This window comes from Sitophilus oryzae, unplaced genomic scaffold (assembly GCF_002938485.1).
Source record: "Sitophilus oryzae breed Bouriz unplaced genomic scaffold, Soryzae_2.0 scaffold_565_pilon_pilon, whole genome shotgun sequence".
Taxonomy (NCBI): domain Eukaryota; kingdom Metazoa; phylum Arthropoda; class Insecta; order Coleoptera; family Curculionidae; genus Sitophilus; species Sitophilus oryzae.
Window position 1 is genome coordinate 21,530 of NW_022147157.1, and position 13,749 is coordinate 35,278.

General features: G+C 28.0%; 2 protein-coding genes across 2 annotated transcripts in view; both read left to right on the forward strand.

The window, feature by feature from the left end:
• LOC115887380 overlaps positions 1-5,670 on the forward strand; it is a 27,193-nt gene extending 21,523 nt beyond the window's left edge. The window contains exons 2-3 of the mRNA XM_030906794.1: positions 4,222-4,350; positions 5,055-5,670. Of these exons, the coding sequence (XP_030762654.1) occupies positions 4,222-4,350; positions 5,055-5,257 (332 nt within the window). The 3' untranslated portion in view covers positions 5,258-5,670. The remainder of the gene's footprint in view (positions 1-4,221; positions 4,351-5,054) is intronic.
• Positions 5,671-7,691: 2,021 nt separating this feature from the next.
• The window catches only part of LOC115887379, an 11,858-nt gene continuing 5,800 nt past the window's right edge, over positions 7,692-13,749 (forward strand). The window contains exons 1-3 of the mRNA XM_030906793.1: positions 7,692-7,860; positions 8,441-8,545; positions 11,463-11,709. Of these exons, the coding sequence (XP_030762653.1) occupies positions 7,743-7,860; positions 8,441-8,545; positions 11,463-11,709 (470 nt within the window). The 5' untranslated portion in view covers positions 7,692-7,742. The remainder of the gene's footprint in view (positions 7,861-8,440; positions 8,546-11,462; positions 11,710-13,749) is intronic.

A 13,749-nucleotide genomic window follows, 5' to 3' on the forward strand; every position in this document is an offset into this window, starting at 1 on the left:
CGTTAATATTTCGATGAAAATTGGTGTATGGAAGTTTTTTGACATGAGAAATTTGATTTTGATGTCAATATGACTCCTACTTGTAGGGGGCACCACCTACATGTGTTTTAACTGTTTTGAACAGTAATAACTTTTCGTCCGTACCTGTATAAAACTACTGAGTAAAAAAATCTATATTTCCGTGATTTTTTACGTAAAAAAGGTCTCTTGGTAAAAATCGTTACGAGTAATAGGTCTTCAGATATTTGGAATCGAAATTATCAATACCTATTCATTCTCATTGATATAAATTAAACATATGTTACAAAATAGTTGTTAGACTGAAATCATATATTTGAAATGTTTTTGTGCCAAAAATTCAACAGAAACTATTTTATCATCATTTTTTCAAATAAAATAAAAGAAATTTTGAAATTCATTCGGAATTATGTGGCAAAACTAAAGCTAATATTATCCTATAAAATTAATAAGATCAGATTTGGAATCGACAACTATGTAATTTATAATGGCAAGAAATTTTTGATTGAAATTATGATATATGACTGCAAATGTCAACTGAAAATTAATAGTATGAGTTTGCAGATAAATTATTCAGCTGTCATTGATTTTCGTTGGTTTATTTTTTAGTCTTTCTTGAACAGTATTTATAACATAATTATATTATTATTACACTATTTAAATCAATATGTGAAAAATTAATATAAAATTTTTCGACCTCATAGTATTTACAAACACACACACATTTTTAAGAAAATAACTTATGACTGGACAGCGATTATTCCAGATATAGGTACACTTGTTTTTCTAAACTGCTGTTCTAAAATTGGATTTTTTTTAAAATTCTTTAACTTAAAGTTCTTTTAAGATAATTCTCAAAAATCTGACTAGTGGATTTAAAGTTTAGTTGCACAACGGAAAAAAAGACCTAAAACCGATTTTTTACTATCTGGATTAAGCAGCCTTTTTAAAAATAGAACATTTTACAACTTTTTAATGTGTCTGGTAGGATTTGGTTTTAATTAAAAAAGAAAGTTAACACTTGATTTTAAACGTTTTTTCGAGTGGATCCCTGTGTAAACCATAATGACGAAATGTAGCAAGATAAATGGTAGTTTCTGTAGGTAGATTAGAAGAACATGACGGTTGTGATGATTTATGCGTTTTTGGTTTGAGAAGCAACGTCATTTTATATGTCTACAAATTATTCCATGCTTGACACGAATAGTTTTTTTTGTGCTACTAAAATAAAAAAAAACTTAACAGAATAAAGGTATTTGAAAATGTTGTATTTTTGCCCCCTTTGTATCTTGCTTATTATCTTATAACTTATCCAAAAGGTATAGTCTGTGAAACGAATAACTTTGAATTTGACAGGTCCTGCGGGCTTTTCTAGTGTTAATTTTATTAGGTTAGCAACTTGCGGCCATGCTGATGCAATGCCGTCTCTAATAGAACAGCCCCGGACCGAGATTTATGACGTCACGCTAGTTAGATACTACGGATTAATTATGTTGTAGAATACATGGAAAACATAATTATTCCTCGTATATGTAATTTTTTGGATTATATTCGACACTATTTTTTTCATATGACACAACACTGATGAAGGCTATAAACGTTAGCTATAACGTTTTTTTTAAACCAAAAAAAAATAATGAAAAACCAAATGAAAACTTAATCAGCGTTTTTCCCGAACCTAAATCCCAAGAAAATCAAAAATTTTAGAATAATTTTACATATAAAATGACAGCGATCTTTATTTCATAGCCATCGCTGACGCCTTTTTTCTATGATATTGTATTATTTTCAAATATCATTTTTCGAACATTGATGCTTGCAAAATATACATATAAATTTTGTGAATGCAAATAATAATACATCACTATTAGTAGATATTGAATGTTTTTTTGTTAAATTAGATCGATTTTCAAACCCCAAAATTTAAAATATATTTTATTATTATATATTATATTATATTATTCATTATTTGTATATTGTAAAACATTTGATGCATTTGTATGGTTCATAGTTTATTTGTCAAAGTATTTATTACTATAAATAGGTATATATATATATTGTATTTATTAACGGTATATTATGTATTTTTCATGTAAACTATATCATTTTTAAAATACAAACCAAAAATACGAGGAATAGTTATGTTTTCCGTGTATTCTACAACATATTTATTAATCCTGGGTATCTAACTAGCGTGACGTCATAAATATCGCTCCGCGGCTGTTCTATTAGAGACGGCATTTGTCTGATTTTTAGAATTATTTTTATTTATTTAGAATTTAAAGAATATCAGTAACTTTTTGGATAGAGGGCTTTTATATTTGCCATGTTGGTAAAAAATAACGGTCAAAATTCAAAGTTATTCATTTTATAGAGTATAAAACTGAGTTCTGTAGAGTTTTTCGTGTAAAATCCAGTGAAGATACTGTTTTTTATGGAAGCTGTAATTTCAATGTTTTTTTTAATAAGACACCTTGTATATTAATATACACCTTGTAAATTTATACGGGGGTATCAAAAATTGATGATCTATTTTAAATATTAATTTTACATAAAAACTTCCTTATTTTAAATGTAAAACCCTCTATTTTTTTAAATAAATCGAAAGAGATTCAAATGCTCCTTCAAACTATATTAGGATTTCCTATACCTATCTAGCTCAGATTTTGCATAAAAAGCGATTATTATTTATTACACTATTGCAGGTAAATTAAATAAAAGTAAACTGGTGTAAATTAAAATCTTTGAATAAGAAGACTAAGGAAGGAGTATATCAAAAATCTTAGGTACACCGCGATGGGCCTCAAATATGGCCGACTTAAATTCCGGTTTATCAGTGTCGTTCTAATTTTATTTAAAAAATGTAAAACTATGATGTAGGGTAGACGTAGACTCAATAATTTGTTGTTTTATTTTTACGTTGTGAATAAATGTTGGTAGTTAAAATTGTTATAAAATATATAATATATAAAAATAGATAAGTTATAATAAGTATTTATTACCACAAACATCCAATACGCTACTGAAGCAGGTAAGTCAAATTAACGTATCTAAATCTTTTGACATCTAATCTTGACAAGTAATAAATAAAAGCTAAATGCAAGAAAATATATAATTTAGTTAATTTAAGTGAATTTCATGAAATGATCGGTTTACTACAATGCATGTATATTATATAGTCACTTACTAGCGAAAAGTTGTTCCATTATTTTACCTAATTTTCTTAAGTCGAGATCTACCGCACGTTACACAACCAACTATTTTGAGTCTTTTTCTGATAAATCGATATGTCATCGTTAATTTAAGTGCTGCCACAATTCCCATCTAGATTTACTACCTTTTTTATACAACTATCGTAGTAGAATAAATAATAAATAACATAAAAATAAGCTCCGTAAAGACTGACAAATCCACAAAATTTCAAATCAAATTCAAATGTCAAAATGAATCGTCAAACAGAACTGGGCCTGCAAGCGATCCCCACCCTAGAGTGCTTTTTATGGCGCTTTTTTCCGCCCACCATGCATGAATACATGGATAGCATTATGCCCTTCCTTAGTCTTCTTTATTCAAAGATTAAAATAAAGTCAATAATACCTTGCTCCTGTATAGCGTTTAACGCCTTGGGAGTAGCAAGGTACAGCTTGCCATACTAGAGTCGTTGGTATACAAGGAAAGGTAATGTGGCTAGCACTACGCTTCAACCGCCTATTATTACCTCAGGATTGTGAATCCCAAACTATTTTTATTTTATTAAAAATAGTCGGCTGATGAAATGCCGGCTGTAGGATTCGAACCCACAACCTTTGAATTGGTAGACGAGAGCTGTACCTCTACCCCACCGGGCATCTTAAAAATAAAGTCCATAAACTAATTTCGACTTTGAAAATTGCTACTAATTGTCACTAGAAACTTGCCATGACCACACCAGCCTCTTGGTTGCCATTTTATTGAAAAATTGATCTTCATTCAAAAGCTGAGCTAGATAGATATAGGAAATCCTAATATAGTTTGAAAGAGCATTTAAATCTGCTTCGACTTATTTTAAAAAATACACAGTATTGCATTTGAAATAACGATGTTTTTATGTAAAATAAATAGTATTTTGATTTTTTACTATGAATTTATTTCTAAAAAACTGTCACCGCAACTGTGTTCCTTTCACATTAATACTAATATTTCTAAATTACTATTTTTTTTCAGTGTTAGGGGAGATATGTATTAACCACACAGACTGTCATGGGATAGAACCAGGACCATCAAGGTTAGAGTGCATTTTAGGCGAATGTAAATGCCAATCTGAATACGTCGAACATTACGGATTCTGTTCCAGTGAGTTTAAAAAAGGTTGCTATTATACAGGGTGTCCCAGAAATCAGAAATAAGTGCAAGTATTTTAAGGGGTAGTAGGTCTGGTCAAAAGAAACATTTTTTCTCTTTACCATTTTCCAAATTAGTCCAAAATAACCGAGCTATTTTACTTTGAAAATTTAAACAAAAAATGCTTTTTTGCTTAAATTTTGAGAACCATTGGATCTTTTCTGGATTTTCTTTCGTGTAAATTTAATCTACTATCTATGTTGCCATATTATAAAGAAATTATGTTTTTTAACTTAAAACTAAAAAAAAATTCAAATTTTCAAATTCTTTATTCTTTTTGCGCAAGGCGTGTTTCTGAGGCCGAAATATACTACCAGTTAAAATACTAGCACTTATTTCTGGGACACCCTGTATACTGAGTGACAAAAAAGGAGAACACCTATATAATATGTTGATCAATATTTGATATTTTTTTGCTGGCTGTCAGGAGCTGCCATAATGTACAGTGTACACCAAACATTATTAAAATCTTATGAATATATAAGTTGTTCTCCTTTTTTGTCACACAGTATAGTTGCGAAATCCAGGTCAGAGGAGTATGAAACGTGCTACTTTAAATCAAAATTAAAAAAAAAATTATACAAACCTTGGAAGATATTTTTCATTACTGCCTCGAATATGATATTTTTTGTATTGATATTTTATCTTATTTACAGGTGATGGTTTCAGAACCTCCAACATTGTCGAACTCACATTGCTCTGTATTGTTGTTGTCTGTTGGTTCATTTTCTCCGAGACTGTGGTCGTTGCATGGATAGCACTAGCCCTGGCAATTTTCTATATGTTCTGGATCATGATCATAGGAAACTACTTCTTCGACAACAATAATTACATGTGGAGGCCCGAGAGGAATGATTAAATTTTAAGATATACTTTTTTATTAGTATTATACAGGCTGGTCGGAATTGTAATCATGAAATTTTTACAACGCATTCTGAAGATAAAATTAAGCAAAAGTTCTCAACCTGTATAATTTTTTTATTTTTTTTTTGTTCTTGTTTTATGTCTGTTTTTGATCTGTTATTTATGTATTATTGGTAAAATTATTACCGCTTATTTTTTTAAATACGAAAGTTTATGCAATAGATACAGGGATGCTGAAAATTTAAGACTTAGTATATTTTTATTTATATTTGTATAAAATTTTATGTCCCTTGTAGATTTTTAAATGGATTTTTATACGTGTACAGTAAAATTTTATGTATACATATGTTGTTAAAATTATATTACTCATTCTTTTTATTGGTTTAAATACAATAGTTTGTGATTTTACATTTGCCTTTTATTTAAATTAAACCCAAAAAGAAACGATGATTATTTTGGCGAAGTCAATCTCTAGACCTACTCATTTACTAAAAATTAACACAAAACTTGTCAAAAAATTAACACTAATTACAGAGTCTAAGGGTTGACTTCGCCAAAATTATCATTGATTGTCATTCGCTAGCCTTCTTTGACGCCGTTTTTTTTTTAAATCGTATGGTAGTTAGACAGACAGGAACATTGAATATTTATTATTTTTTTCTTTTAAAATGTGAAAGTGAATATTTTCTGCGTATTTTTAAAAGCTTTTTAACTTTTTTTAATAATTCTAAAACCGTGACAAACAGTAACAATAATGAATTTATTAATTAAACAATTTTTTTAATATTGTCAAATTTTTCTGTATATAGATCTAAAGATTTAAAAAAAAGTACTGTTCGAGTAATATAATCAATGAATTACTCTTAAGTTAGACTTTTGTAATATTCAAAAGTGAGATAATATCGCCAATATCCTATATTTAATTTCTGCAGTTTTTGTTATACATCGGTGCCTTCGCCATTTCATCAAGAAATATCAAGATATTAAAAATTAAAATTACATTATTTGAAGTTATGTTTGTTTTTTGAACTTTACTAAACACAATGCTATAATTGATAAAATTATAGGTAAAACTTCTAGTGTATTATACGCTAGTTTTTCAATCGTCTTACCTGCCGAGTAAAACGTCATGTGTAGATGGGTCTTTACTATGATAATTTTGACAGATTATGCTTTTAAAGCTAATTTTCAAAATGTAATGATGCAGAAAGATTGTAAAAATACGTAAAACAGATTTTTTTTTGTTCGAAAAACTTAAGAAAAATAATTTATTAATAGTTATTTTTTATACAAGACCATAAAATGGTATTTTATCGTCGACCGAACAGATTAATTCACGAGCGATGAAATCGCGAGTTAATTAATTTCGGGATACGATAATGCAATTTTATCGTCGTGTATAAAACAATATTTTTTTCCATAGCGAAATATTCAGAAATGATTATTTCAAGGAATTTATTACGAATAGAAAAAATGTTGCGCTGGGTTGGAGTTGTTTTTTATGTAATTTGACAAATAAGTAAAGCTGTCTCTTTAGTTGTCAGTTTTGAGTCAATATTTTTTAATTCTCTTTCGTGTCGATTGCTGATTGAATTAGAGGCAGAAGTGGCTCATAACGAAATAAGTAAATTACTAACAGATATTCAGGCTGAAGCGACAAACGCCATATCCAAACTACTTCCATTTAAATCCCGAATAACTTATGAAAAGGAATAGAAACATTTTCAAAAATGGAAGCAATTAAAAAACGTGCGAGAAGAAATAAAGTTTTTAACTTATCAATCTACCCCTGCGGTTAAAGTACTATTTTATCTACTGTTTTTGATGGATATAAGGCAATTTTAACAGTTGCTATGGAAAAAATAAATTAATTTTACTTTATATATTTTTATTTAATATATTTATAAAAGTTATTATTACACAAAAAATAAGACATAAAAAAATATAACGTCAATAAAACAACAGAATATAAAATTTGTCTTGCCCTTTGGTCTTATTCATGCAAAAAAAAAATATATTTTTCCCTTCACCATTTTATCAATAATTTACCAAATTTAAAAAATATGTCTATAATTTTTTTTTTAATATTAAAATATTAATAGATATTTGGATAAAAAATAATGTAATAAAAAAAGTAAAATACTAATGTTTAGAAAAATTATGATATTAAAAAATGTACATTAATTGTACTATTTCCTCACCAATCTATAGGCTAATTAACGTAAAAATTTTAATTTTATTAAAATAGGTATCCAAAATATTTATTAACAAAATATTTTTTTTGCTATTGAAATATTAATACTACTCGCAGATCTACAACTAATAAATATCTATATACGTTTAAAAAATGAAAAAAAAAACAAATAAAAAATACATTCTTAAACTCCCCATAAAAACTAAACATATTTTAATGCAACAACTTAACCATTTCACTTGGTTTGGAATAAATTCATTGTTTGTGAAGTCTGTATACATCATACATGATCAAGATGTATATTAGATCGTCCTGTTTGTGTTTTATTTTACTATATGTTTTTACAATTTCTTGTGCAGGTGCACATGCACAAGAAACACAAGAGGCAAAATGTGACGCCCTAGGTAAGCAATATTTTATAGCATATTTACTATAATGAAGGGTCCAGGGGAAAAACATGATAAACGCCATTTTACTAATTTTACAGGAGAGCATCGTACGGCTGGTGGTTATCAAGTTCTTTCCGGGTATTCTATATTTTTACTAGAGACCTACAGCATTATATTGTATTTTTACTGGACCTACAGCATTATATTGTAAAATCCTAAAATTAAGAAATTGGTGCTATTCCCCTGGACCCCTCATCCATTAGCGTAACTAGCAATTTATCCTGGGGGGGCCTGGAGGGGCCTGGGGTTGAGCCCAGGGGGGGGCCTAGGGCTTTTGTTTTTTTTTAAATGAAAAATAATTTTAAAAAACACATTTTTTGAATAAAACGTTTACATGAATTTCTCTATCAATAAATTTCAATGACTTGATTATCAAACCGTGTTCCCGTAGATTACTTAAATACCTACAAATTTTCTAAAAAAATAAAAATTAACTCATATATTTTAACTGAATAACATTTTATCAACAATATTTCATATATGTGAAAAGAAATTTGCATTTTTTAATTATTTCTTTGTTTTTTGGAAATTCCAGAGGACACATTCTTAATTAGGAGGCTGACAAAGAAGATTATCAATCCAACTGAAAAATGTATACCTGGAAACTGCTTATGCGAGGAAGAGAAGCCATATTGTACAAGTAAATATACAGGGTTGTTCACCACATACGACACGGAGTATTGTAGCTAAACGATGAGATTTTTACAAATTGTAAAAAAAAAAAAAAAAATACAATTTAAAAAATTGTTAAGATACAGAAACTTTAAAATTCTTGTATTTTTGGGTCGGAACGCTCAACTGTAATATTATTTTGCTTCTACGATTAAAATGTGTTCTGATTAAGGTTTATTACTTAAATCTGCCGTTTTTTGGAAACAGCCACAGGCTTCATTTTGTACCAGTGCTTTTATCGCTCAATACGTTTATTGATTGTTGTAATAATAATAAATTAAAAAAAAAAAAAAAAAAAAAAATCTATTTTAAATAATTATTGCTTCAAACAGCTAAGTTAAAAAAAAAAAAAAAAAAAAAAACACCTTGTATATCAGATGCACAATTTATTGTTCATACATATTATACCATTTTTACCTAGCTCTTTTATTTCAGAAAATGCATTTTCTTTGTAATTTAGGAACTTATTTATCAATATACCCATGGACTATTGACATGTAGATTATTTTTAAAGATGTACCAAATTTTTAAAGAGTGCAGATAATACTAATATTGTCGATATAATTCGTTTATTTTATTAAGAAATAAAAAACTGTTTAAATATTTGTTAAAGAGGACCAATTAATATGATTCCCGTATTCAAACTACATTAACTGACTATGCTTTTGATTAATAATAATTGTTCAAAAATAATTAAAAACTGAATTTTGTATGGGCATTGACAGTGTGATAAAAAGTACACCTAAAATGATATTTCATTTTACTAAATGCTTATTTATAACAACAGACTTTAATTTTGATAACTATTTATTATATTGATTTCTGACTCAAATCCATATTTATTTAGAATAATTTATTAACGAATATTACTTGCCGCAATTAATTAGTATACGGCGGAAATAATGGTTATATTTAATTAATGGCATACTCTTTTTATAAAGATTTAAATAGTTTTCTTTTGCATACAACATTATTGCTTTTAGCAAAACGATATTATTTAGAATGTGAATATATGATGTCAATATTCCATAGGTGTCAATAATAAATGTCAATATTCCATGGGATGTAGTATGGTCCATTAAATGAAGTCCAAATTATAAGAAAATGCATTTTCTGAAAAACTTGAAGGATAGGTAAAAAATGGTATTATACAGCTTGATAGACAATTAAATTGTGCATCTGATTCTCCTAAAATATACAGGGCGTTCCATTTAAATTAAACAAGTTACGTTTAAAAAGCTATAAATTATTTAAAATAAAATTTTTAGACACTCTGTATAAGGTAGTAATATTTTTATTATTGCAACACAATAACTTATCACAATAAATAAACTTCAAATATTTAGTATTAAAAAACTTTGAATTTCGGAGGAATGAAGCCTTAAAATTTACTGCAATTTCAATAAAATTGAAAATATTTCTTAAAAACGGTATGTTTTAAGCGTAATAAACCTTAATCAAATTTACCTTTATTTTAATCGTAGAAATCAAAATGAATAGGGCGCTCCTATTTAAAAACAACTTTTATTTTTTATTTATTTGGGACACTCTTGTATCTGCAAATTATTTTTAAATTGTACCTCTAATAGTCCTTCATCGAACCCAAAAACTTGAAATTTGTAAAATAAAATGTTTAGCTACAATATTCCGTGTCGTATGTGAACAACCCTGTATAGTATATATATTATTTATTGGGTTATTTTATTTATTAAAAAAAAAAAACAGGTTTTAAATAAGTACAAATATTTTCAGAGCTGGTAGATCTCGATAAAAAAATATTTTTCCTTTTTTTTTTTTTTTTTTTTTTTTTTTTTTTTTATTATAATGTTATTTTCCTTTGAATATTTCCCAAAAAAATAAAAAAAAAATGCTTTAAATTTTGAGTACCACTGAATCTTTCTGGGTTTTCTTTTATTGTATTTTTAATCTACTACCTATGTTGCCGTATTATCAAGAAATTATGTTTTTAACCCAAAAAAATAAAAAAAATCAGTACTTTTCATTTTTTTTTTTTTTTTTTTTCGCAAAAAACATAATTGATATACAGGGTGGTCCGAACTGTTCTGGAAACTTCGTCAGCATATTTCAGATAAAAAATAAGTAAAAACGCTCAAATAAATGTATGTTCTAAAATGTTTGGTTTTGGAGATACAGGGTGGAGAAGTTTTACTTTTATTTTTTTCATTTTGAAATCCACACGTAGACATAGACTATTTTAGCTTTGTATTTTTTTAATCTACTACCTATGTTGTTGCATTATCAAAAAATTATGTTTTTAACCAAAATCAAAAAATTAAAAAAAAAAAATTTCTATTTTTTTTTTCGCAAAAAAACATAATTGATATACAGGGTGGTCCGAACTGTATTCCGGAAACTTTGTCAGCATATTCCTGTGATAAAAATAAGTAAAAACGTTCGTATAAATGTATGTTCTAAAATGCTTAGTTTCAGAGATACAGGGTGGAGAAGTTTCATTTTATTTCGATTTTTCCAAATAATTTAAAGCAATATTTGGATGAAAATTATGTCTGGGAGTTTTTTTATTACGGGAGATTTTGATTATTTATTATCTATATGATTCCTACTTGTATAGAGCGCCACTCATGTATTTTTTAACTGGTCTGAAGAATAATAACTTTTCGTCCGTACCCATATAAACCATTGAGTTAAAAATAACATTTATTTACAAGCTTACGTAAAAACGATCTTTTTTGGTAAAAATCGTTACGAGTAATGGTTCTCGAGATAATTGGAATCGAAATTATCAATACCTATTATCATTGATATAATATTATATTTATAATATATTATTAATATATTTGCTTCTTGGACTAGTGAAATGGACTCTTAATCACTCAAGAATATTGAAAAATCTTCGTTTTTAGATAACGGAGACGATGATTTTTCATCACGAGGCCCATCACAAATTGTCAGAACGTTCTACTACCTCATGATCTTTGGATTCTCCTCCATAATATTCCTGCAATACTACACGAAGATAAGGGAGCCCTGGTGTGAAGATGCGGCCTGGCAGGAAGATTACAAGTTGAAATTTTCACTAGCAAGTGTTTGCGCATGGAATCTAGTGACGGAGGGTATTCTCTTCTTTATACCCAAAACTACGGCGGAGCTGTGAGTATTTTGTTATTTTAGTGGTTGCTTGACCTCAAAGTGGAAAACGGAACTCAGATCACTTTGTTGTCTGTCCGTTCGTCCGTCAAAACCTCTTTATCTCTGGAATACGTGGAGGTATCGAGTTGAAATTAAAACTTTATACTCAAATCTACAGTACTAAAGTTAAAAAAAAGATACTACTGTTTATGTCACAAAGAAAAACCTATTATTTCAGACACTCTCAAAAGAACTGCACTAGTATAGCCGGATTAATATAGGAAATCTGCCCCCCGCGGCTTTTTTGAATCGTGGACCAGGGATCGATCGGGTGTCGTGAATCAAAATAATTCACCTAAATTTTAGCTCTTTAACTCGAACGGTTTCGAGATTTTCAAAAAAACTGTTTTTTTCAATTTTATTTTATACTAAAACTCAAAATTAATTTCTTCATCGATGATTTTTTCTAATTCTTAAGAGCCCATGACATTTGAAAACAAGGATCATGAGTCTTAAACGAAAAGCCGACTTTTAGCGGAGGAAAGAAAATTAAAATCTTCATTTTTTTAATCTTGTGAAATATGTCATTAATTAAAATCGTCAAAATAATTAACTCAAAAAATTATAAAATAAAAAAAAAAATTTAGAATTTTTGAAGTGGTGGAACAATAAGTGAAAAAATTAAAAATTCATTTTTTTTCTAAAATTTTTTTCTAAAAATTTTTTTTTTTTATTTATTTTTATAATAATCATAAAATAATAAAAAAAAAAAAAAATGTATTTTTAATGAAAAATATTTTCTACTCACTTTTTAAACTAAACAAATATAAGTTAATTGAAAACAGAAGATTTTAGAAAAAGAAAAAAAAAAGTTTTTAATTTTTTTTTTTCTATATTAAAAAAAAAAAAAAAAAAAAATTCTAATAAATTCCTGAGTGTAACGGAGTATATAAAAGACATATTCTGACGATTTTTGTGAGTGGCATATTTCACAAAGGTTAAAAAATGAAGATTTTACTCTTTTCTTTCCTCCGCCAAAAATCGGCTTTTCGTTTAAGAATCATGATTATATAATTTTTTTCATATTCCATTTTAAGTTTTTTTAAAAAAAAAAAAAATCATTAATTAATTTTGAATTTTACTATAAAAATAAAATAAAATTGAAAAACCAAAGCTTTTTGAAACTTTCGGAAAACCGTTTGGTTTGGTTTGGTATTAGTACCTAGCAAATTAATTATTTCCTTCTCAATATTTTGATTTTATAATTTTTTCTAAGTAAATTTATTTAAAATAAAATAAATCTAATGCATAAGCTATACTATTCTTGGTTATATTCTAATCATTTGAAATGATTGAAAACCGAATTATAGGTCTCGTCTCCATAAATAAGTACAATGTAGTTCCTTTTTCTCCGTGCGGCGACCATACATTTTAAAGCCTAAACAAACAAATTTCAACATGCCCTTCGCTTCCCTGCTCCCTTACCTCATTACATGCCCTTGCATCATTTCTTATATTTAGTCTTTTTGTGTGCGGTACGACCTACATCGAATATCGCGTAAAAGATATCGATCGGCTCTCGCTCCGAAGAGCAGAGTGTTTTTAGATTATCTTAAACGGATGGATGCTGCTGATTAAAGTTATTAGGAAAATAAAACATGCGTAAAAGAAAAGATTAGTGACAAGTTTAGAAGAGGAAAGTGTAACAAGTTTTGAGAGGCAGGCGAATAGTAGTGATTATTCACAAGATTCTGAGGACGAGATTAGAAGCAGTGTTTGAGATGTTAGAAATAAATAGAGGGGGGGAGAAAGTATGAATCAGTTAATATATAGAGACTTAAAACGGTTGGACAGAACGTCTTATAACTGGTGTTATCCATTCCGAGTCAATATCGAGGAGGGAACTAGTGTCGTTCGATTTAAATAAAAAAAATTGAAAACCACTCTAACGGAATCCCCTTTGGATACCTGGTTGTTTGGTGAGGATTTGAAGGAAGATTAAAGGCGCCAAAAGAGTTGTCCGCCTCTTTAGCAAATACGTAACTGAACGAAGTACATCAG